We start from the raw sequence: 21,516 nt of genomic DNA on the forward strand, positions 1-21,516 counted from the left end.
CTACTCTCGCCGCCTACTCTAGAGTACGTCCTCCTCCCCTCCCCCGCCCTCCCCACCACCACTTCTTTTGTTTGCCCACGAAGGCCCCCCCTCCTTCTTTTTTTTTTTTGCCGCCTCATCGAGACCGATGGCCACGGCGTGACCACCACTGCCACCTTTACTCGCGCTTTATGATTGCTGCGATGTGTACAACTCCGATGAGTTCGTCCATTGCGTTTTACCGAGCCGCCTTCATCTCGCTGCATCTTTTTTTTCTTCTGTACATTTGTGTCAGTCGTTTTCCTTTTCTCTGTTGAATGTACGTTGTGGCTGGCTGTTGTCTACACACCTTCTCTTCTCCCCCATTCCTCAGAAGCACCTGAACATCATAACTATCCTCTGTGAAACACATACGAAAAGAGGCATCCCGTTCCCCCCTCCCTCCCCCCACGAGCCGTGGCCGGAGCGCCTCTACTTCCCTTCAGAGAGAGAGAGAGGGAGCGAGAGAGCAACCACAACCACAACACCCACTCCCATCTTTCTTCTCCCTCGTGGTGTTTCTGATTTGTGAACGAGTTTTTCTTCTGTCTTCCTACCTTTCTAGTGCTCCAGTGCCCATCCTCCTTCTTCTTCCCCGCCCCCTCCCCCTGTGAGCACATTTTCTCACTCGTAATGCCACGCGCCCCCCTCCTTCTCTCCTTCTCTCGTTGCTGTCTTTCCTGTTGCTTGCTGAGTCTTTTTTCGCCCATCTGCATCTTGGCCCAGCGTGACGACCCCGCTTTGCCTTCCTCCTGCACCCTCTCCTCCCCCCTTTCGCAACATCCACTCCACCCACCCTCCTTGGCGGTGCATGCGTAGGTGTATGTCTGCGCGCGTAGACAGCGGCAGCTGCATCGGTCAACCAGGGAAAGAGGAACACCCGAAATGAATTGAAAGTACGGCTAAGGAGAGCCAATCGGTCTGCTGTACACTGTATGGACTCTGAGGCAGGTATGCACAACGACGACTGCGATGATGCGCAGTCGCTGGTTCTACCGGTGGAGGAAGGCGCGTCCTCTGCGGTCATCGTGGATGCGGCCCATGCGGGGCACCACGACGTCTCTTGTTCTCTATCGGAAGCGACAGCTGCGTCGACCTTGGCGTTCCCGCTGCCGACTCCTGCCGCGCGTCTCTTTACTTCGCGGCGGCTTGTGAGTGACGCGTCCTCCGTGGCCGGCATGCGTCCGTTACGTTGGCCGAGCACCTCGTCGCCACGTACTTTGGGAAGTTCTGTTGTGACCTTTGCGCCTTCCACCCAATATGATCAGTGCCGCCAGCGCACCAATGTGGCGTTACGGAGAGCTGACGACGTGTCGCGCCTCGCACTTCCGGGCCCCTTTCTGGAGTCACCGTTGTCGTTCATGTTGGCTCCAGAAGGGCTGGTGACCGACCCCGCGTTGAGGGCCGTCAGACTACCGCATCCCCGCGACATTACCAGCCGCCCACCCATACTGTCGCCACAGCGGGCACCGTCATCTACACAGAGCGAGGACCTCAGGGACGTTACAGTGAAGGACTTCAACGACACCTCGTCCTCCGCTGACTCCGCGTGCTCTACAAATTCATCATCGACGACACTCCTCGACAGTGACACCCCTGCCGTGCGGCCGCGCACACCGCCCTCATTGGCGCTTGGGCTGTTGCTCCCCAACGCGTCTCTGCGAGCGCCATCTGACGGCAGGCACTGGAGCTTTCCCTTAGTGACGGGTGATATGGGCAGCTCAGTTGTTGCCGCCGTTAGCGCTACTGCTGATGCATCGACGCCGTCGCTCACGGACATCAGTGACGTCTCCTTCACCTTGCTCGAGCCAGAGAAGCTGGGGAGCACGGCGACGCATTGGCTCGCTGAGGCGGTTGGTTCAGTCAGTGAGCGGTGCTCCGTGGAGGACTCGTATACAGAAAGGGTGGGTGTTGCTCCTTGTCAAGGTTGTAAAGGGATGCTGGCGACGCATCAGACAGACGAGCCGTGCCTGACAGTTGCGGTGGTGCCATCGCCGCTGCTTCTCGAGAGCTTCTCGCCGCTGTCAACCCCCGAGCTGACGCCGTTTATCGTACCACCGCCATCGCCGCCGCCAACTTCAGTTGACCTGGCGAATCTGCGAATGATGCTGCTGGCACCTGACGCACTCTCCACAGAGCCGCATACCGCTCCTTTCTGTGACGCCTTCAGCAGCAATGTGGAGTTGCGCGTGAACGCCGAAGCCGAGCTGACGACTCTGCGCCAGCAGAAGTCCTCGTCCGCTGTCATTGTTGAACACTCGCAGTGGAGGGGTGAAGAGGTCAACGAGGCCCTACAGACTGCTGGTTTCCCAATGGACAGGGCAGCAGCAGCGATATCGATGGCGAGAATCACTGAGGTGTATTCTAACAACTGCGGCACCGGTGCCATCGATGCGCAGCCAGCGAAGATGACCACGCCGCCGCACGTAACCTTCCTTTCTGTTGCCAGCAGCGGCAATGACAGCGCTGGTGACGGATGTGAGGGCGCAGTGGTTAACTCCTGCATTTCCTCGGCTGGCGCTGGGAAGGTAGGCGCAGGCGGCACGGCGGTGCCCGCACCTCCATCACCGCATCCACCGCCCCACTCTGCCATACTTTTCTCTCCTCGCCCCCAGGGGCGCTCTGCTGCCGCGTCCGCTGCCGCTACAGGCAAGGCGTGGCTGCTTTCGCCGATCCCGAGGCCTATACCGTCGAGGCCGCGCCTTTTTCAGTGCCTGCCGGAGTGCTCTGCAGGTTTGATCAAGCGCAGCCTGGAGATGATCCTCGAGACGGAGCGCCCCCCGTCCTTGTCTGATGAGTCGCCTGCGGTGAGGGACAGGGGGACTCCTGAGGGGTCCTCGCAGCCTCCAGCGCGCGGCGATACGGCGCAACAGGCACATTTGCGGAACCGCTGTGAAGGCCCTGATGTCGCCTCTGTCCCCATGGCCAACAGCACCACTCGTGGCTCCCTGCATCACGCTGGCGGCATCGTGGCTGGAGAGGACGACACCACCGACGCCACTTCACCGACGAAGCAACTCACTCACCGCAGGAGCAGCCGCGGCCGCCGGAGAAGTGGCTACCAAAGCTGTGACATCGGTGCAGGCACGCCGTGCCTGGCGAAGGCCTCAAAAGGATCAACAGCAGCAGGCTCACTACTGCCGCTGACATCACCGACACCACCGCGCTCGTTGCTAGCGGCGCGGTATTGGTCATCGTTCCGCCTCAGCGGTGGCCAAGGTAGCGGCCACCTCCTTCCGTGCCCTCAACGGCACCTACCGAGGCAGCTGGCAACGCCATTCGCCAACGTTGATACCACTGCCACTACAGGAAGAGCTTATCCATCGTTGTCATCTCCCGTGTCGCAGCAGTCAGTGGGCCTCGATTTGTCCTTGTTGTCCCTTACAGTGCAGTCCAGCTCCGCATCAGGACGTTCAACGAATTTATCTCTTCCCTGCACCCCGTCGCTGCATGCGTTTCCCATGCCTTGCAAGTCCCCGCCCAACTTGACATCCACAATCGCGACGACGGCGACCAGGCAGCGCTTCTCCGGCCGTGAAGGACTGAGCAGTCCTGCCTCTACGACTCGGAGCGGACCCGATCCCCTTTCTCCCCTTCCATACGCTGACCCGCAGGGTGCCGTGTGGTGCCTCGACCCCAACTTAGCCAGAGGGGGCAGAGACGACAGCTGAGCAGTGGAGGAGGAGGAGGGAGGCAATCACAGTCCTGCATCCTGTGTGGATGCACATCTCTTGTCTGCACCACCGCAGTTGGACGCGCTGGTCATCTACACTATTTCTGCAGCTGAGCTCCCCCACACTTCTGCATGGCACAGTAGCTTAGCGGAAACACCGAGTCGCTCGCCTCTGTTTAGTAGATCGATCAGTGCTGTGCAACCAGCGCTTCTGCTACGAGAGAGTCCCACGTAGTCTCTGGTGCAGCCCCCCCCCCTCCCTCCCTCCCTCCCTCCCTCGTCTTGAAGGCGTGCCTGTGGATGCTCGGATGTGTGCGAGGGTGTGCACCCCCGCCTCTCTCTCACTGGAACGGGCGTCCCACAAAAGTCCGAAGCGCCGCACCGCCGGACGCCTCCTTCGCCCCCTCCCCTTCATTTGCCTCCAGTGCTACTCGTGCAGTGGTGCGCGTGCGCTGATGTGTTTGTGCATTCCTCTGGCTCCTTCGTTTTCCCTATGAAGGACCGTATCCACGGCGCAGAGCAGTCGTCTCCGGCCTCCATCTTCCTCCTTCTATGTCGCTGCTGCTTAAGCGCGTGTATGTGCAAGCGTGTCTGCGGCGCCACTTGGTTGGCTACGATGGTCTCCGTGCATCTACAACATGCTCACGTATGTTGTCTTGTTGCTCTCAACCGCCATTTTCTCTCTTCCTATTCGTTTAGTTTTGTTCTGTTTCCTCACATTCGCTCTCTCATCGCCGTCTGCGTCATCTCTCTCCCTCTCACGGCAGTTGCCCCCCCCCTCTCCCCTATTGCTGCCTTTCACCCACCGTCTTGCACAGCACGACGTTTGACTGCGGGTGGTCGAGGTGCAGGCACACCCGCGATGGCATACACGACTTCTCTCTTTTCCCCTCCCCTTCCCTCCCCTCCCCCTTCTCTCTCTCTCTCTCGCTGTGTGCTGTGCGTCTATTACTTACCCCCTCCCCTTCCCTCATACTTCTTTCCAGCGGCCTCGTCGCATGTGCAAGCGCGCCCATGTTCAACGAGAAGAGTCAAACAGCAGCGAAGTCAGACAAACCCTAGACAGAAGTGCTTGCCAAGGGGCTTGGTGAAGGCGGCACACACGTACATCATTAGGTGGCTGCGGCATCTGTGATGAGCTGCTTTATCGCTCTTTCTTTGCTTCTCGGAGCGGGTGTGGCTGGAGAGAGCCTCTCTCTGTGCCACACACATTGCCTTCGCATCCTTCTCACGCCTTCAGAGCACGGGGAAGGTGAGGGGTGAGAAGACGGGTTTGAGGCGCAAGGGGGAGGGGAGGGTGAGCTGTCACTCATCGCCCGTCTCTACCTCTCTCACGCATGCTACGCTTCTATCCGCTCCCTTCCCCCTCTCAACCCAGCAGCGGTGCTCTCCCTTCATCAGCCATTTACTCCCTCGTCCTCTTCCTCACTTCCTTCCCCGTGCACGTGTTTAGGTGTTCTATGTAGGCATGCGGGATTCTCCTTGACTGTGTGTGTCTCACCCGCCCTGGCGTCCAACTTCCATCACTACACAGCTTTGCCCTCACACGCTTTTTCGTGTAGATGCGAGGACACTGCCATCCGCATCATCCCAGAGCTTCGTGTTGTCGAGCAGCGAAGGAAAAAGAGGTGGGCGTAGTGCTTCCGTTCTTCCATCCCCTCAGTGAGTGAAAGAGAGAGAGCCAGAGAGCACAATCGCAAGACGCGTGTGAGCGTGTGTCTGCAGGGGCACGCAGGAGGGCGTGCCAAACGCTCAACGTGGCCGGTTCTGCCGGCATTGCTCGTGTGTGTGTGTGTGTGTGTGTGTGTGTGTGTGTGCGTGTACTGCGCTGTCCTGATCCCCTTGGTCTCCCTCTCTCGTCTCACCTCTCTTTTACCCATTCACCCCGCTCGCACTACACGGGTGATCACCTGACAATCAAACGTGTACCCCCACACCCCCCCTTCACACACACGCACTGTACTCGTCGAATCCGGTCATTTTCCTTCCACATTGGAGGCCAGAAATGGCCTTCTTCCTCAAGGCCCTCGGCTTGTCTGACAGCATCCCGGGCTTTCCCTTCACCCCTGCCGCTAATGATCCCGGTCGCGCTGTGTACACCTCACCGCAGATGTGCTGGACGCTGCGGTTCGGCACGCCGAGCGACGATGCTCAGACGCGGGTGTCCATCTTTACCTGCCCTATCTCCTCGACGACTATGGCAGGCAGCAGCGGCAACAGCGAGCTGCTAAAGCAGCTGGCCCAAAACACTATACGCCGCGCGAAGAGTCTTATGATTCCAGGGTTTCTTAAGTGCCACGGCGCTGTCGAGTATGGCGACACGATCTACATCGCAACAGAGCCGTGCGTGCCTCTGAAAGACGTTTTGGAGAGTCGAGAGCTGCGGAGGCACTACTGCGGACAGACGAACGAGGAGTATACCGCTTCCGTCGCCTACGGCCTGGACACGGTGAGCGGCGCACTCGCGGCACTTCAATCAAACAGGCTGGTGCATGGCAACGTACACTGTGGATCCATCTTTATCTCCACCGTGTCGGGGTTCTGGCGGCTGTTTGGGTTGGAGTTCATCTCTGCGACGGACGAGGTGGCGAGTGGCATCCCCAGCTGCCTCCTCGAATCTGCGCGACGAGCTGGAATGATCGTCGGGTATCGCTGCCCGCCGGAGCTGGGCAGCAGCAGCGGCGGCGACGTCTCCAGGGAGGATCCTGTGGCGGCTGTGGACGCATGGGGCCTAGCCTGCTTGGTGTACGAGACGGTGGGGGTGACGGCCGAGGAGGCGATCAACGGCAGGCTGAACTCACTGACGCACAGCCTTAGCGCGGCAGAACTGCGCAACGTGTGCCGTCAGAGCCTGCCCAAGTCTCTGCACCAGGGCTGCAGCAACCTCACCGCGCCAAACCCGCGTCTGCGTAAGCCGATTGCGTCCTTCTCCGAGGGCTGCGAGTTTGTGAAGAAGAGCACGTTTGTACAGTACATGAAGGCTCTCTCGGAGCTGCTGCTGATGGATCTCTCGCAGCAGGTGCACCTGGCCGAGTCGTTGACTGGGCTAGTGGAGGAGTTTCCACTGCGGGCGTGTCTCTGCTTCGTTCTACCGCGGCTCGGCGAGCTCGTCCGCGCTGCTGCAAAGACCGATGGCAGCACCGGAGCGACAGGGGTGTCGATTGGGCCGGTGGCCGACCCTGTCTTGAGGGTCGCGGAGCGCACCGCAGCGGGCGAGGACTTTGATGAGTATGTCACACCCGTGCTTGTGCAGCTTTACCGGTCAACAGATGCGCTGTTGCGCTACAAACTGCTCGTCGGCGCTGAGGCCTACGCCGCGAAGGTGTCCTCCGCATCACTGAACAACACTATTTGGCCGCTCTACGTCAAGGGGTTTGCGTACTCGGCGCCCAGTGTGCGAGAGTACAGTGCGCGCGCACTGGTGCACCTCGCTCCGCACATGTCAGGGAGCATCCTTGGCGACCAGGTGCCGAAGGCCCTGGCGCAGCTGCAGCGCGATGCGGACGGAGCGCTGCGCGCCAACGCCACAATAGCTCTCAACTTCGTCTCGGAGCACATTACACCCCCGTTGCAGCGGGCAATGGTGATGCTGACGTACTGCCGTCCGATGTTGCGAGACGCGTTCGAACCTTCGCGGGTGGCGGCGCTGCGGTCACTGCACGGGTCTCTTGAATGCCTGTCAGAGAAGCAGCTCGCAGAGTTGGTGCTGCCAGCCGTATCGCCACTAACCGTCGACCCGACATCCGCCGAGAGTCGCACGGCTGCGCTGTCGCTCCTGAAGGCGTCCCTGGCGAAGTTGGAGGTTCATCACAAGCAGCTCTCCGTGCAGCAGGTGACTGCCGCTGCCAACAGGAGCACAGATGCCTCGTCGACAAGCCTTCCTGTTCCTGTAACTGTGCCGGCCGGGACTACATCGAAAATGTGGGGGCTGCTAGGGGGCTTCACCATATCCTCGACCTCGCCTGCTGCGGAGCAGTGCCCGCAGCACGTCGATGCCGCCTCAACGCCCATGCCGTCAGGTGCTGCTAGTCCGCTGCATGTGACCCCAGCAGTCACTGTATTGCCGACACCGGAGGTCACGGTGGCTTCCTTGGAGGGTGGCGGCGGCAGTGGCTGGAGTGATGATAGTGAAGCGGATGCATCGGACAAGGACGACGGCGAGAGAAAGGCTAACGCTTTTCGTGGGAGCTCTCTGTTTTCCAAGGCCCCCGCGACACTACTGCACACGCCAGCGGCGCCCTTCTCCGCTGGGACGCAGCCATTGTCTACTACTGTATCCTCTGCCGCCTCTACAGTGAGTGCTGGTTGCGGTGCTCATGGGCCTATATCTTCGCTTCCAGGGCTCGCCTCCTCGCCGCTGTCTCAGACAATACCGACCGTGTCGAGCGCCAGCAGTGTATCAAGCCGAACCGGCATCAATAGTTTAGTCGGCGGCATCGGTGGCGCCACGCCTCTTGGTGTTGGCGGGGGCACTGGCAGCGCCACTGCGGGCGCTGCTAGCGGACCGATGAAGCTACGCAAGAAGGGCGGGCTCGGAGCGGCCCGGCTGGACTGAGGGGAAAGCGGAGTGCGTCTGCTCGGTCGCTCAGCTATACGCACATACGCACACGTGTGTGTATGTGTGCGCAGAGTTAGCAGAGAGGGACTGTTGGGCTACCAAACAACAAAATCGCCTCCACCGAGTGCACACCGTCTTCTCCACTCTTTTCACGTGAGTGTGCTCGTTCAAGGGAGGGGGGAGGAGGAGGCGAAGGAGGCGCCCCCCCTTCCCACAGCCCCCCCTCACTCTCGCTTCGTTGTCCCCATGTATGTTGGAGTGTTGCCGCTGTGTGAGAGCAGGGGCAGCACGAGCAAGCGCGTGCGTGACGTGCAGGTTCGCAGCGCACGCCCGATGCGCAGTGAAAAGGTTTAGAAGAGCACGGAGAGGCAGTCAGGGCTCTCTCTTTTGTGCTCTCTCTGTGTGTGGGCTGGTGTGCTCGGCGTGGTCTTCAGTAGGAGAGGGAGAAGGTGAGAGGAGCAGCGGCGGCGGTGGTCAGATTGGTGGTTGTGCTCTGATGAGAGAAGACAATGCGCCTGTAGTATCAATCAATGGTTTAGCACCCTTTCCTTTGTCTAGGAGAGTCACTTGATGGACAGAGCTGATATGAGGTCTACAGGTGTATATGCGTGTGTGCGTGTGTGTATGTGGGTACAAACTTCTCTCATTCACGACCACCTGTGCACCCGCGCTTGTCACTTCCCCCCTGCCACTTTCACTCGCCGTCTCCATCGCGCGCGCTCTCCTGTCTCTGTTCTAGCATCACCCTACTACTGTTGCGCATGTCCTACGTAGGGTTCACACAACGGGTGGAGAAGGCCTCTCTCCGCTCCCCGGTTGCCGCACTCCCCGACTCCCCCTCCCCCTACCGTTGGAGCACCAACGCTTGAGCGGAGGGCTGCGTGCTCTTTTTGTTTTTTCTTCTGCGCGGGTCGTGCTGCTCGCCGCAGCGCAGTCATATCGTCTTTGCCTTCCTCTCACTTTCTCCTTTGACTGGTGCTCCCCCTTTCCCCCCTCCCTCCCTCCCTACCACCACCACCACCACCGCAGCTACTTTCATTCTCCCCTCACCCCCCTCCTTTAAGCCTCTGCTTAGGAGGTACTATGCGGCTTCGCCTTCCCTCCTAACCGATAGTACGTTTGCCCATGAGCGCCCCCAAGGCATCGCCGCGCCGTGATGGCCATAATGGCAAATCCGGCAACAACAGGTTCGGTGGCGCCACTGCTGCGAGAGGCGGCGGCGACATTCGCTTGGCCTATCATCCAGTTCATAATCTGCCGTTTCTTCAGGAGCTACTGCGGCCGTCTGCGGCTAGTCGCATTGCCGCTGTGGCGCGCACCATCCACGTGGACGACGACACTGGCTCTGCATCCGGTGCCGTTGGTAGGCAGCTACCGTCGTACGCCAGCGCACGCGGCTGGTTCGGCACCGCCCCGTCCTCGTCCGTGCCCGGCGCCGCATCATCGCTTTCCCCTCCGCCACCTCCGTCGTACGAGTTCTCCATGCCGCCCCACCAGCCGATCGGCAAGAGCCCGGGAACAACGCCGTTTGCAGAGGCTACTAGCGCCACACCCCCGAGAGCCAACAGCCTCGCCTCAACAGCGATGCCCGTCCCACCCCTGCCACTTGTGCTGGAGTGCACGATGCAGCTGACCGGCATGTTGACCCAGTGGCGTGTGAGCAACGAGGGTAAACGACGTCGTCCACCACCACTCCCTCTCGCCCCAACACTCCCCTCCTCGTACAACCCACCTACTGGGCAGGGCAACGGAGGCAGTGCCGTGTCCCCAACGACAGCGGTGCGCGGCGGTGGGAGTGCGGTGCAGCCGCTAATGCCCGTTCCACAGTCAGTCGGTGACGGTAGTGCCACCGCCCCGCCACCGGCCCGCCCTTCGGCGCAGCGTGTCCTGCAGATGATGGACTTGGTTCTGTGGTACTGCCTGTCCACCGCTGAGGATGCGGGGCTGGCGACCAGCGGTCGCTCATGCGGGACGAGCGGCTTTGCGACCCCGGCACATCCCGGTGGTGCCGTCACCGCGGCTGGAGCGGTCTTCCATCAGGGTCTGGCCGGCGGGAGCAGCAGCCCGTTTGGCCTTCGTGGCGGCGGTGGCGGCCGGACAGGCAGCGCCTCAGTTGCTGGTGGGCGTCTAGGCTCCGTTGGACGAAGCGGCAGCTGCAGCCCGGACCCCCAGGCTGCGCAGGACTGGCTGGACGGCCGCATGTCTTCCACGTGTTCGACTGCCGGAACGCCGACCATCACCATTACAGATGACCAGTTGGCAGAACGGCTTTTCCGTCCTGCTGTGGATGCCGTTGTACTCCTGCAAGGACCGCGCGACCAGCTGCTGCCTCCCTCATCGTCAGCTTCATCGTTATCGCGCGCCCAGAGTATGGGTAAGGCAAACCACATCGACAGCAGTGCCGTCACCGACGTTTCGGGCGCAAGAAGTGGCCCAATACAACCACCTGCTGAGGCCGCCACTGACGACGACGACGCCACAGCGGTGGAGCTGCAGACGATGGCGCTGTGGACCCTGGCTGCTGCTCTTGTGCGCTTTGCCGATGCCCCATTCAACGCCACCGTCTTCCTCCCTGTGTTATTCCCGCAGGTGGACGTGCGCAGCCTGGCTGGCGCAGCGGTGCGGCACCCTCTTCTGCACCCTCTCCTCCACGGGGACCCACACAATACTTCGCTTCGATGTGGTGCAGCAGCGGCTCTGACGGCGCTTCTGCACAAGCTTCGGCCTACGCTTCAGTACGCCGAGGAGCCACAGCAGGGCCGCCAAGCAGCCTTTCTCTCCCTTGCTGCCCAGTGTGGCACGATGTTGGCTTCACTTCACGAGAGCCTGTGGTGGGGGCTGGACCAGTTACAGCAGCGGGAGCCACAGAGCGCCGGTGCGGACTCTGTGGCATCGGCTCCGTCGTCAGCAGCTGCCATGCCGCTCCTCAGCACGTACGCGACGGTTGTGGCGGTCACGCCGTACCACCGTTGCTTTCGCTCACGCGTGGTCGTCCTGCAGACACTGCAGCTCCCCGTGATGCACTTCTTCCTCGCCCACGACGAGGCTGGCGCGTTCATGCCAGCGACTCAGCTCGTGTCAAGCATCTTGAAGAATGAGACGCTGCGCGTTGCGAAGACGCCACTGCCTGCGACGGCTGAGTCGCGGGCTGCGGAGCAGGGTCACGGCAAGGACTGTGAAATCCCAGACACGGGAGGCGACCGTAATGTCATTGCTGCGAACTTCCTTCCGGCGTTGCTGAGCCACGCCGATACCCGAGTCGAGGTATGGCGCTGCATGGTGCCCCTCTCTCGGCTGTATCCGCGTCTGGTGCACAACGAGTTTGAGGCGTTGATGGCTGCCTCGGTGAAGGTGGTGTCGACGCTCATGGCGTGGGAGGTCGCTGAGGTAGCAGCGGAGGCGGCTGCAATGGCGACCGCCTCTGCTGTCGTGGAGGCTGAGAGTGATGCTACTTCGAGCCGGCAGTGGGCTGCGCCGTCCGCATCCGCTACGCTGGCACGCCCTGCGCAGCCCACTGCCGAGGGCGGCGGCAACAGTGCCAAGGAGCCTAGCGTACCGCCACCGATGTACAGGGAGGAGGGCAGTGCTGGTCTGGATGCTGGCACTGCGTCGCCGTTGCCGCAGCGCAGCCACGTGCCAACATCCTCACTCGACGCCTTCGCGGAATGCCTGCGCACGTGGTTGCACTACATGGGCTACATATGGAAGGCGTTCGACGATAACGCCAGCGACCCAGCGCAGCGACCGGAGGGGCAGCTGTACCGAGCCACGCTGGCGCACAAGCAGCGCATCCACGAGGAGTTGCTGCGGCCTGCGATGCGGCTGCGTCGATGCGGTGGGGACGTGCGCACGATGACGCTTCGGTGTATTGCGCAGATCGGTAACGACTACGTCTCCACCGTGGCGGACCGCAGCTTGTGCGAGGAGTTTGTGTCGTATGTGCAGTCCTCAGCAGCGGATGCGCAGCCGCGGGTGCGCGGGGAGGCCCTGACCACTTTGGGTGTGTGGCTCTGGCAATACACCTCCATGGACGGCTTTGTCTTCATCGCGATCGACAGTGCCGTGCACGTACTTACGGCAGACCCCAACCCGGTGGTGCGCACCAAGGCGGCCTTTGCGCTTTCCAACGTGACAGGGCGGCTGTCAGAGGGGTCGTGCGCGGTGGTGCGCGACTCACCGGACTACATCGCGACACTCTGCGGCACCGCAATGCACGCGGTTGTGATCGACACGGAGAGCGGCGTGCAAGGCCACGGCATCCGCATGATGAACCACCTTCTCCAGGTCCTCACCTTCGAGGAACTGATTAGCGAGGTGGAGGAGTTTGAGGAGGGCGTTGCAGAGGGCTTCCTGCGCGTTTTGCTGGAGTGCCTGCGTGCCAAGACGCGTGGCAGCCACGACAACGAGCAAGAAAGCGGTGACAGAGGCCGAGGAAGTGGTGGTGACGGCGTAGCTCCTCTGCGCTGTGCCGCTCCACATGAGGCGAAGCACCGCTGGAACGCGGCGTGCGCTCTCGGCATGGGGCTTGCCCGGGAGGTGGTATTCGAAGCGGAGCCCAAGTACGCCGTGGAGGCTGTCGAGGCGCTCTGCACCGCTGTAGTGCGCGACCACATCTTCAAGGTGCGCACTCAGGCTGCCAGGGCCCTTGGTCGCATACCGGGCCACTGCTTGAGCGGCACCTACACGGCGACGGACATGACATCAACCGTTGTTGACTCTCTCTGCAAGGCGCTGGGGACGGCGACATCTACCGAGAACTTCCGGCAGTACAAGGAGCAGGGCTCACTGCACGATGCTCTGCGCTCTGCTCTGGCGGTCATGATGACTTCCGCCACCCCCAGTAACGAGCTGGAGAAGGTGTTCACGAGCCACATGAAGCTGTTGCAGAAGGAGGGGTTGTTGTAGGGCGGAGGGTGTTCCTGTTAGTGGGGGGTGGAGTAGGTCGATGCGGGAGTGACCCGGAGGCGGAGGTGCTGTAGTGCCCGTGGGAGGGGAGGTGCGTGGGTGCCACGCCGTAAGTCTAATCAACCCCCTCACACACGCGCACACACACACGGCCGCAAAAGAGACAGGAGCGCTCAACTTGCCGTTTGCGTTGGCGTTGTGGGCTTGACTAGCACTGTTCTGTGCACGTCCCATACGCCTGTGTGAGTGCCTTCTCTCTCTTTGCCTCCTTCCAGAAGATTTGTTGGCTTGTCGTTGTGCGCGTGCCTCTCGCCGTGTGCCCCGCAGATGTTGGAGGCGGAGAGGGGGAGAGAGGGACTCGAGTGGGGCGTGACCGTTCGTGTTGGGGGCCATGTAGATGCTGGATGCACCTTCTCTCGGCGTATTCCTCATTTCTTCGAAAGACAACCAGAGGCGGATCTCTCGCTTGTACTCCAGCCCGCTCTTCCCACTCCTTCTTTCCCCGACTTTCGCCGTCACCTCGCCACACATACGCAGAGACGCCGAGATACACGATGCACCGCGCATTCGATGATCGGTCTGAAGGATGCCGCCGCTCATCTCAGACTGGATGAGCAGCCATCGTGAAGAGAGGAAAGTGGTGGAGTGCCAGAGCTGGTGGGGGAGGTCAACTTGACCATCACAACGCTATACGCAAGGACAGGCCCATCCGCGCACATCAGTACCCGGAGCCAAGTCTGAACAATGTCTCTCCACAGCGTAAGGGCGGATGGGGGGGGGGGGAAGAGACGGCCTTTTGTGCCGCACGTTACAAGTGGTGAAGTGTTTGAGCACAGCTTACACGTTGCTAATCCCTGCCCTCCTCTCCTACCTCAGAATTGTGGTTGTTGATCAAATCCCCATCTTCTCTCCGCTCTCCTACTCCACTCAGAAGTGTCTTTAATGCAGGACTTGGTTATCGCCACCGCCGTCGTCATCTCTCTCTCTCTCTCTTCCCCCCTCCCCCGCAACTTTTACCCTCTGCGCATTTGTGGTCCTTCCATCGCTCTCTTCTCTCCCTCCTCGCCATCTCGACGGGGGGGCCCCTGCCTCGTGCATGTACACACGCGCGCCATGCTAACGGTGTATGACTCCCCTCTCAGTAGGCTTATTCTTCGCCTAGTGGCAGCACCGAAAAACTAACATCACCGCATAGCAAAGCAAGCGGCAGCAATAGAAGCGTTGGTCTCCCTCTCTCTCGTGACGTGTGCTGTGGAAGCTCCTTCTTCCTCAGTGGGAGGCTCGAACACTCAGGGGATGACGCTTTATCGCCACCACCAAGGACACAATCTGCACGCAGACCCCATCTACTCAGTGAAAGAATCCAAAGGAGAGACATGAATGCATCTCAGTCATTTTTCACACCCGTTGTGAGTTCCAGCAGCAGCAACAGCAACAGTATCACAGAGGCGCCTCCGCATCACCATCGCCACTGTGCATCTCTAGCACCACGCGACTCGGCGGGGAGCACAGCGACTGAGCACCCTGCTGACAACACCGATGACACCCTCCTCGTTGTCAGCACTAAGACCCCCCTCTCGCAGCGATTGCGCACGCGCCACAGCCGCCGGTCCAACGCCGACTGCTTCGCCGGTGATTCGGAGAGCCCACTGGGTGTAGTGCGAGCGACTGATTTGACGCTGTGTTGTGACAGCGTCAGTGTGCAGCTCAATCAGCGTGACGTCATTGACGAGGTGTCCTGCCTCTTCCGCGGTGGTCGCGTCACGGCGGTAGTGAACTGCTGTGGCACACACACTGCATTCGCCCTGCTCGCTGTGATGGCAGGGATGCTGGAGAGCGCTGCAGGCAACGTAGTGCTGAATGGCATCCCCGTCTCCGCATCGACGTACCAGGCGCAGACAAGCTTCCTGGAGGACGGCGGTGAGATCTCAAGGAAAGAGGAAGAGAGCAGCAGCAGTGCCACTGTGGCGTCGGACGGCCTCCTCGTGGAACTCACGGTGCGCGAGAATCTACAGTACACCAGTGCGTTGCGCGTTGCCAACTCCGCGCAGGCGTATTCGGTCGAGGAGGTGCTGCAGCAGCTGTTGCTGAGACCCCATGAGACATCCAAAATCAAAGACTGCTCTCTTTACGTGCGACGCCGTGTCGCCCTAGGGAGGGCGTTGCTGCTCAATCCCTCGGTGCTCCTGCTTGATGAGCCACTGGAGGGACTGGCCACGCATGAGTCACAGCAGTACTTGACGATTTTGTCGAAGCTGGCGGCACCGTCCGTAGCTGATGCCGAGGCCCGCCACGTCATGCGTCAGGCTATGAGTGCCGCCGCTGCTGCCGCTGCTGGTGAGGGTGGCGCATCCACTCGTGTCACCGTTAATCTTGCCACAACCTCCGGTGCGGGGAATGTGTCTCTATACACGCCGCGTCACAGCAGGCTGCGCTTCGGCCCGCCGGCGCGCCAATCGACACCGAGGCCCGCGTCGCCTACTGATGCCCCCATCACCACTGCCGCGACCTCTACTGATCTGGCGAGCAGGGCCGAGGCTCAGCGTATCGTCGTGCTGTCGATGGTGCAGCCGCGTTGGGCGCTACTGCAATACGTTCACGATGTCGTGTTGCTCGAGCGCAGCCGCTGCATCTTTGCTGGCTCGGTGCGGGACATGCTGGCGGTGAAGCTGCCCAAGGACGTAATGCGGGCGAGTATGGCAGCGAGAGCGAATGGCGGCGGGGAGCTAACTGATGAGCCAGGCAGCCGCGCCGCTGGCACCGCCGCTGCCGTACCCTCCACGCCGCCTCGCAACCTCTTCACAGCAGCCCCGGCTAACTCCTACGACGCTGTCGATGCATCTATTCAGCATCAGCGTCTTGGTGAGCGGATTGTGCACGGGTTATACCGCCTTGCCACAAGCACGACCGCTCCCGCGGTCGGCGATGACGGCTCTGAAAGTGATGAAGGCGACGCGGCGGCGGCGGCGGAGTCGGGGTTCGCTCCCATCATCAACGCCGAGGGCCACTCAGATGCACCGGTGTCGCGCCGATCCGTGGCGGCTGCGTTGGCCGCCTCAGCGTCATCATCTCTCTTCATTGGCGTGAATGCAGACGGACCCCCAGCTACGGCGCTGAGCCACATGTACGCACATCGGCAGGCACGCATGCGTGCCAGCGTGACGGCGTACATGGAGGCCTGTGCGATGGGTCTTGTTGAGCTGCCAGAGGTGTTCCACGAGTCGCCGTCTAGCGTTGTGCAGCTGCTGCACTTGCTCCGCTTCGGCTTCCTCGAGCTGCGGCGCAATTTTATTTGGAATATCTTTTCGCTGGTATGCGGGCTGGCGCTGACTTCGGTGCTCGCCGCGCTCTACGGCCGTCAAGGCGGCCAGGAGGGCATGCAAAACCGAGTCGGCATTGTTTTCTTCCTTGTCAGCTGCGTTGTGCTGCAGGCGGTGCTCTCGCTGGACGCGCTGCGGCGCGAGTACGCGACTTTCCAGCGCTACACTGTTAGCGGCTACTACGGTGTCTGGACGTACCTCGTCTTCCGTGCCATCACGGCTGCGCTGTGGCGCTTCGGCCTCGCCTCTTTCGTGGCCCTCGCCGTCTTTGTGTTGTCCAACTTTGGGGATCCGTGGCACGAATACCGCGGCATCTTCGAACTCTCCGTCATCCTAGCCGTAACCTCTTTCTGCAGCCACTTTGGTGTTTGGTTCCTGTGCACCTGGCTACCCTCCGACCACGTAGGCCGCTTCGTCGTCTTCACCTTCTACACACTCAACATCATCTTGGCTGGCCTCGTGCTGAATCTGCAGACGCTGCCGGATGCGGTACGGGCCATTTCATTTGCCTCGGTGGTGCGTCTCGCCTACGAGTCGTGCATCCTCACCCAATTCATCGGCAAGTCTTTCGGCTGTCATGACGACGGCACGGCGGGGGCGAACGGCGCCTCGCCACGTGTGACGACGGCCGCTCCACTTGGCTCAAACGCCAGTGCGCACCAAAATGGGCGCGCCTCTTCATTGTCCATGCAGGGCGCGCTTCGCACACTCGCCGCCGTCCAGACCACAGCGTGCTACACCGGCAGCGAATACGCTGAGTTTCTCGGATTCAACCCTTCACGGCGATGGTCGAACGTCGCTGTGCTCGCCGTCATGTCTGCGCTGTTGCTCATGGGCAGCTGGATCATGATGGCGCTGAATCGTCCGCGGCGGCGGTTCAAGATGCACCTTTAACTCACCCTAAAGAGCGTCCGCCCACATACGCCAGCTTGCTGCCTCGCTCTGCTACTCCTTGGGTGTGCTTGCTTGTGTGTGTATGTGTGTGTGTGTGTGCGTGTGGAGAGAGAGAGAGCGCTAGGGAGAGCGGGACAGCTGAGCACGCCAAGCGGCCACGCGCGCACCCAGGCAGGCAGATGCACTTCTATGATTGCTCCTCGTTCATGTGTGTGCGTGCCTTTCTTTTGTTTCTCCGTCTTCTCTGGTTGCCGACACACCCGCCCTCGTCCAGGATCCTTGTTTCCTCGCCAAGAGCGAACCGAGACAGGAACAGCAAAATCGAATGAGGGAAGATGGAGGAGGAGGGGAGAGGGAGACATCGAGAAAAGGCCTCCCTGCCGCAGCGAGGGTCACCAGAGGCGATGAGTGGGGTAGGGCGGGCGGGAAAGGAATATGGGGCTTTGCAACACGACCAGAGCATTGGCAAATGGGTGCCGCAGCGTACGTTTTGTGCGCTAGCATGCATATGCTTCGATGGGTGTGTGCAGCAACACCCCCATGAGGCCCTGTGCTTCGGCCTCGAGACAGCGCACCGCCAGCACCACTTCTTCTCCCCCATTCCCTCCTGTCTCTCATGCTCATCTTGTGCTGTTGCCCCCCCCCCCCTTCACACGTTCTTCTCGTGCCTGCTCGCCGTTTACTACGTCTGCCATTTTTCCTCTCTCGTTTCCTTCTCCTGCACCCCCCCTTTACCTGCGCCGCTAGCGACACCGCCATCGCCACATCTTTGCTCCTCTGACGTACGCACGTTGCCCCGCCTCTTTATGTCCGGTGGCGGCAGCAGAAGAGCGACTCTCTCTTTTTTTTTCTTCCCCTCTCCCCCAGTTTGAGGCGGAGAGGCAGGCAAACTAGAAGGCAAGAGACGACAAGTATCGTATGAGCGGGCTGACGCGATGGTGCGTCAGCACCGTAGCTCGTGTCTGGGAAAAGACGAAGAGCACCGTTAATCTCGTCTACAACGTTGGGGATCAACTACGGATTGTGTACAACACCGCCAACAGTCACGATGAGCGCAAGAGCGACTTTGACGCCACAGTGCTGCGAGCTGGCGGCTTCGTAGCCGCCACGGTGCTCTGCATCGTTGTGGATGCTCAGGGCGGTATACCAAACACACTGCGATGGCTGCGCGCACTTGTGGTGACAGAGAACCACACGAGCGGCGGTGCAGTGGATGCTGCGGCTTCAACAGTGGCTGGGCTGTAGAGTAGAGAGAACGAGAAAAAGAGAGGGGAGCGTGTGCTGCCGTCGCTCTCAATGGGAGGGGTGGTGCTGGTGGCCCCGTTTGTGGGGCTATCGCCTTTCCTCCTTTCCTCTCTTCTTACTCAAGTACCGTCTCACGCGTGTGCCTCTTTCTCTGTGTAGAGTGTCTCCCACACAGAGAGCTCCCTTCCTCCCTTCCCTACAGGGCACACACACTCACAGACATCCACCGCGATTGAGCGAAGCACGTGCGCGGCTTCGGAGGGGGGGGGGTGAACGCACAGGTGGAAGGGGAGGGGGAGGCTTTTCTGTGTCTCTGCGTCTCACCTGCGCAGTGCGATGCCCGCTGATCAACAGCCTTGATGAGACAGCGATGGTGCTGTCGAGTGTCTCTCTCCCTTTACGCAGATGTCTCTTTCTCAGTCGGATGGGTTGAAGCTGGTGCTCTCTCTCCCCCCTGCGCTTAGCTGCACATATTCGGTACCCCCCATGCATGCAGACCATGCAGAATGGTGACGCACACGTCGCTGCGCCACATGTGATGGGGTTGGGGGGGGTGAGGGAGAGCTGTGGTGCACGCGCGCTCTCTTCCCATCTTTGGGGCGATGAGGAGTAACTCAGCAGCGACCCGACGCAAAAGAAAAGAGAAAAAAACGACATGTACGGCAAGTTGACACGTATACCCACACACACACACACCCCACCCCCACACAGGCAAGAGGGGTTGGCCAGCCTCAGCTTCTCTCATGCGTTGACTCACTTGCGACTTCACCACAACACGTCTTCTTCTACCAGCTCTCTTCTTTTCAACGTCGCAGTACCATCGCCACCACTACCAACACCACCTCCGCTCCTCCCTTCACTTTCCCACGCTGCTGTTTTGCTTTGACATCTGCGCGTTTCGCTTGGTCGCCAGCACCTCATTGCCAGCAACATCGCCTGTTCTATCGTCCCGTGGAAGAGCACCGTCAATATTATTCATGGGGTGCACGTAGAGAGCCAGTCGCAGCGAGAGCGCATGTTTTGGCAAGCCAGCACCCACGGTCGTCTATCTACGCTCTTGTGAAGATTCGCGCACGCGTGTAAGATGCCCTCTGAGTCGAAGAAAGCCATAGACGGCGGCCACTCTGGGGTGGCCTCCACAGCGGCCATCCCAGGGGGGCCATTGAAGCGCCACCGTCTGCCTTATCGCCGCCCTCTGCCCCCCTTTCTCCCGCTCGTCCTTTTGTTTTTGCTGCTCAACTACCTCGCCTTTGCAGTTGAGGTGGATGACAAGGAGGGGGTGGTGTTGCTGCCTGAGTACGTGCATGGGATCGCCAGGAAGCGCGACGCGCTGCGCCAAGCTGCGGCCGCCGGCCAGGTACTGACGGAACCGATCCCCTTCAACGTATTTCTATTTTTTGAAGAGAGCGTGATGGGGACACTGTTCCAGGTAGGCCGCTTCCTTTTCCGCAGCCACTTCGGCATTCAGGTGGTGTGCGTTCTCGCCTGGCTGGTCCACCTCTTCGAGCTCGGCGTGTGCTTCCGCATCTGCTGGTCTTGCAACGCATCCTTCCTGGTGGCGTTACGCTACATGTACTGCACGTGTGTGGGCGGTTTTACGCAGCTTTCGCCGCTTATCCAGGCGAGGGACGCGTGGGTGAGAGAGATGCGCGCCACCGAGGAGCTGAAGTCGAAGAAGTCTCAATGAAAGTGCCAGCCACATGTGATCAAAGAAGATGAATAGGAAGGGAGGAGAGACGATGGCGCGGTGGGGTGGGAAGGGTGGGTGGGTGGTGGAAGGGCTTGCAAAGCTCATTGAAACTCGTTTCTATCACCTCAACTTTGCAGCCACTCTTCCCAGGCCATTTGTGTCTACATACGTGTGTGTGTGTGTGTGTGTGTGTGCGTGCGTCTCCCCAGTGCGCGCCACCCTGTATGCTTCCTCCTCCTTCTCTTCCATTGCCAGCCCCCTTCTTGACCACGTCCGTCAAGTGCGTCGCCGTTCGCCCCCTGCCCTTCCGCTATGCTGTAGCCCCCCTTTTCCTTCGACTCGAGAGAAGCTGGACAGGGAGACGCTTCCTCCCTCTGCCAACGTAGAGTGCAGGCCGCAACGAAAAGTGTCGAGCACGTCCCCGGTCATCATCAACACTATCGCGGCCCACACGCCGCGTGGCGTTAGATGGGGGAGCTCACCTAGATGCCATTCCTGCGCAGCACGACTCCAGCACTCACCAGTATCCTGATGAGAAGCTACACCGCTGCCAGCGCTAGTCCTGTTCTTGTTCTCCTTCCTCCCGTATCCTTAAGGCGCTATGCGAGTCCAGGAGTCTTACACGCCGAGCAAAGGCGCCCTCGCTCGTCTTTGCCTTCCCCCCTTCCGTGCGTCTCTCTTTTCCTTGTCAGGTGTGTACCGTCTGGCCGCGTTACTCGACTTCACCCTCCCTCCTTCTCTTCTCTCCCTTGGTTCTCCCTCTCTGTCTCTCGCGAGCAGAGACCCGAAGACGCCCAGCACTGTGGCACCTCCCCCCCGCACACCTACGCAGAGGGACAAGTTTGTTTGTTTGTTTCCACTGTAGACTGGCAAAAAGGGGATAGGCGCAGGCGCACATGCGCACAGACACGCAGGCGTGTGGGACTCGAGTCACCTCGCTCACATTACCCTCTTACCTCTACTCTCTTTCACAGTCGCTCTCCCCGTCCCTTGGAGAGGGGCGACACGCGGAGAAAGGAGAGAGTGAGGTGAACCAAGGACAGTGTGCGAGAGAGAGAGACATGGACAGATATGTTTGCCTCACCTACTGCATGGAACGAGTTGTACGGGCCGCCATGTGCACCTGCGCTCTTTTCTATTCCCACGACTAGCGCCTTCTTGCCCTCGTCGTCCTCAGCATCGTTGTCTGTGGCACCCGTGCCATCGCACTATA

At 60.6% G+C, this 21,516-nt stretch overlaps 6 protein-coding genes across 6 annotated transcripts; all 6 read left to right on the forward strand.

Moving 5' to 3' along the window:
* Positions 1–953: 953 nt before the first annotated feature.
* On the forward strand, positions 954–3,689 carry LPMP_211020 (hypothetical protein; the record flags this gene model as incomplete). The annotated part of the gene is made up of 1 exon (XM_010700587.1): positions 954–3,689. One exon carries the CDS (start codon positions 954–956, stop codon positions 3,687–3,689), a length of 2,736 nt encoding a protein of 911 aa, XP_010698889.1.
* A 2,007-nt stretch (positions 3,690–5,696) lies between these two features.
* On the forward strand, positions 5,697–8,246 carry LPMP_211030 (hypothetical protein; the record flags this gene model as incomplete). The annotated part of the gene is made up of 1 exon (XM_010700588.1): positions 5,697–8,246. One exon carries the CDS (start codon positions 5,697–5,699, stop codon positions 8,244–8,246), a length of 2,550 nt encoding a protein of 849 aa, XP_010698890.1.
* A 1,128-nt stretch (positions 8,247–9,374) lies between these two features.
* On the forward strand, positions 9,375–13,154 carry LPMP_211040 (hypothetical protein; the record flags this gene model as incomplete). Its single annotated transcript, XM_010700589.1, has 1 exon — positions 9,375–13,154. One exon carries the CDS (start codon positions 9,375–9,377, stop codon positions 13,152–13,154), a length of 3,780 nt encoding a protein of 1,259 aa, XP_010698891.1.
* Positions 13,155–14,530: 1,376 nt separating this feature from the next.
* LPMP_211050 (hypothetical protein) lies at positions 14,531–17,368 on the forward strand (the record flags this gene model as incomplete). The annotated part of the gene is made up of 1 exon (XM_010700590.1): positions 14,531–17,368. The coding sequence occupies one exon, from the start codon at positions 14,531–14,533 to the stop codon at positions 17,366–17,368; it is 2,838 nt and encodes a 945-aa protein (XP_010698892.1).
* A 918-nt stretch (positions 17,369–18,286) lies between these two features.
* Positions 18,287–18,613, forward strand: LPMP_211060 (hypothetical protein; the record flags this gene model as incomplete). Its single annotated transcript, XM_010700591.1, has 1 exon — positions 18,287–18,613. The coding sequence occupies one exon, from the start codon at positions 18,287–18,289 to the stop codon at positions 18,611–18,613; it is 327 nt and encodes a 108-aa protein (XP_010698893.1).
* Positions 18,614–19,697: 1,084 nt separating this feature from the next.
* Positions 19,698–20,300, forward strand: LPMP_211070 (hypothetical protein; the record flags this gene model as incomplete). The annotated part of the gene is made up of 1 exon (XM_010700592.1): positions 19,698–20,300. The coding sequence occupies one exon, from the start codon at positions 19,698–19,700 to the stop codon at positions 20,298–20,300; it is 603 nt and encodes a 200-aa protein (XP_010698894.1).
* Between the last annotated feature and the right edge of the window lie 1,216 nt (positions 20,301–21,516).

This window comes from Leishmania panamensis (genome assembly GCF_000755165.1).
Source record: "Leishmania panamensis strain MHOM/PA/94/PSC-1 chromosome 21 sequence".
Classification (NCBI taxonomy): domain Eukaryota; phylum Euglenozoa; class Kinetoplastea; order Trypanosomatida; family Trypanosomatidae; genus Leishmania; species Leishmania panamensis.